This window comes from Helianthus annuus, chromosome 8 (assembly GCF_002127325.2).
Source record: "Helianthus annuus cultivar XRQ/B chromosome 8, HanXRQr2.0-SUNRISE, whole genome shotgun sequence".
NCBI classification, from domain to species: domain Eukaryota; kingdom Viridiplantae; phylum Streptophyta; class Magnoliopsida; order Asterales; family Asteraceae; genus Helianthus; species Helianthus annuus.
In genome coordinates this window covers 81,654,061-81,654,969 of record NC_035440.2, presented here as the reverse complement: position 1 = coordinate 81,654,969, position 909 = coordinate 81,654,061, and the positions used below count along the sequence as shown (strand labels likewise).

The window sequence follows — 909 nt, the reverse complement described above, 5'->3', positions numbered from 1 at the left end:
TTAAGTTCCGAGGGCCTTGGTGAGGAGATCAGCAATCTGTTTCTTTGACTCAACATGGATCGGAACAATTTCATTGGACTCCACGCGTTCCCGGACAAAATAACAGTCCATCTCCACATGCTTTGTTCGTTCATGAAACACGGGATTATTTGCAATATGTTTGGCAACCAGATTATCACAATAAAGGGGGGGGGTGGCAAGAGTTTGGCACACTCCCAGTTCAGCGAGAAGCCAACGGACCCAAAGGATTTCGCTCACCGTGTTAGCCATGGCTCTATATTCTGCCTCTACAGAGGATCGAGACACAATAGTTTGTTTCTTAGTCTTCCAAGAGATGGGCGCACCCCCCAAAGAAAGGAGATAACCGGTTCTGGACCGTCGGGTCATGGGGCAGCCCAACCAGTCGGCATCACAAAAACCCGATAAGACCTCTCCCCCGCTATTAGGTAGCAGAATACCCTGACCGGGAGTGGTTTTAAGATATCGAAGCACACGATGAGCCGCTTCCATGTGCTCCTCTCGCGGGTCCGAGACAAATTGGCTAAGCACATTAACTGAGTAAGCTAGATCCGGGCGAGTCACTTGGAGATAAAGAAGACGACCAACAAGACGTCTATATAAGCTCGCGTCAACCCTTTCACTTTCTTCGCATCTTCCCAATTTTAGATTTTGTTCCATGGGGAAGGGGCTAGGACGACAACCAAGGAGACCACTATCGTCAAGGATGTCCAACGCGTACTTTCATTGGCTCAGAACGATTCCTTCATTCGTCCGCGCTACCTCGATGACTAAAAAATACTTTAGTGGGCCCAAATCTTTAATGCTAAATTTTGCATGCAAATATGCCTTTGTTTCTTCAATTTTGACAGTATCACTTCGGGCAATTATTACGTCGTCGACATAGATCAA

The 909-nt window shown here is 47.2% G+C and overlaps 1 protein-coding gene across 1 annotated transcript; it reads right to left on the bottom strand.

Moving 5' to 3' along the window:
* LOC118480995 (secreted RxLR effector protein 161-like) lies at positions 1-678 on the bottom strand. The gene has a single exon (XM_035976059.1). It carries the CDS (start codon positions 676-678, stop codon positions 1-3), a length of 678 nt encoding a protein of 225 aa, XP_035831952.1.
* Positions 679-909: the final 231 nt, after the last annotated feature.

Bases quoted from the DNA above. Each gene is read 5' to 3' on its own strand.
- LOC118480995 (XM_035976059.1), bottom strand. From the start codon at position 678: ATGGAACAAAATCTAAAATTGGGAAGATGCGAAGAAAGTGAAAGGGTT.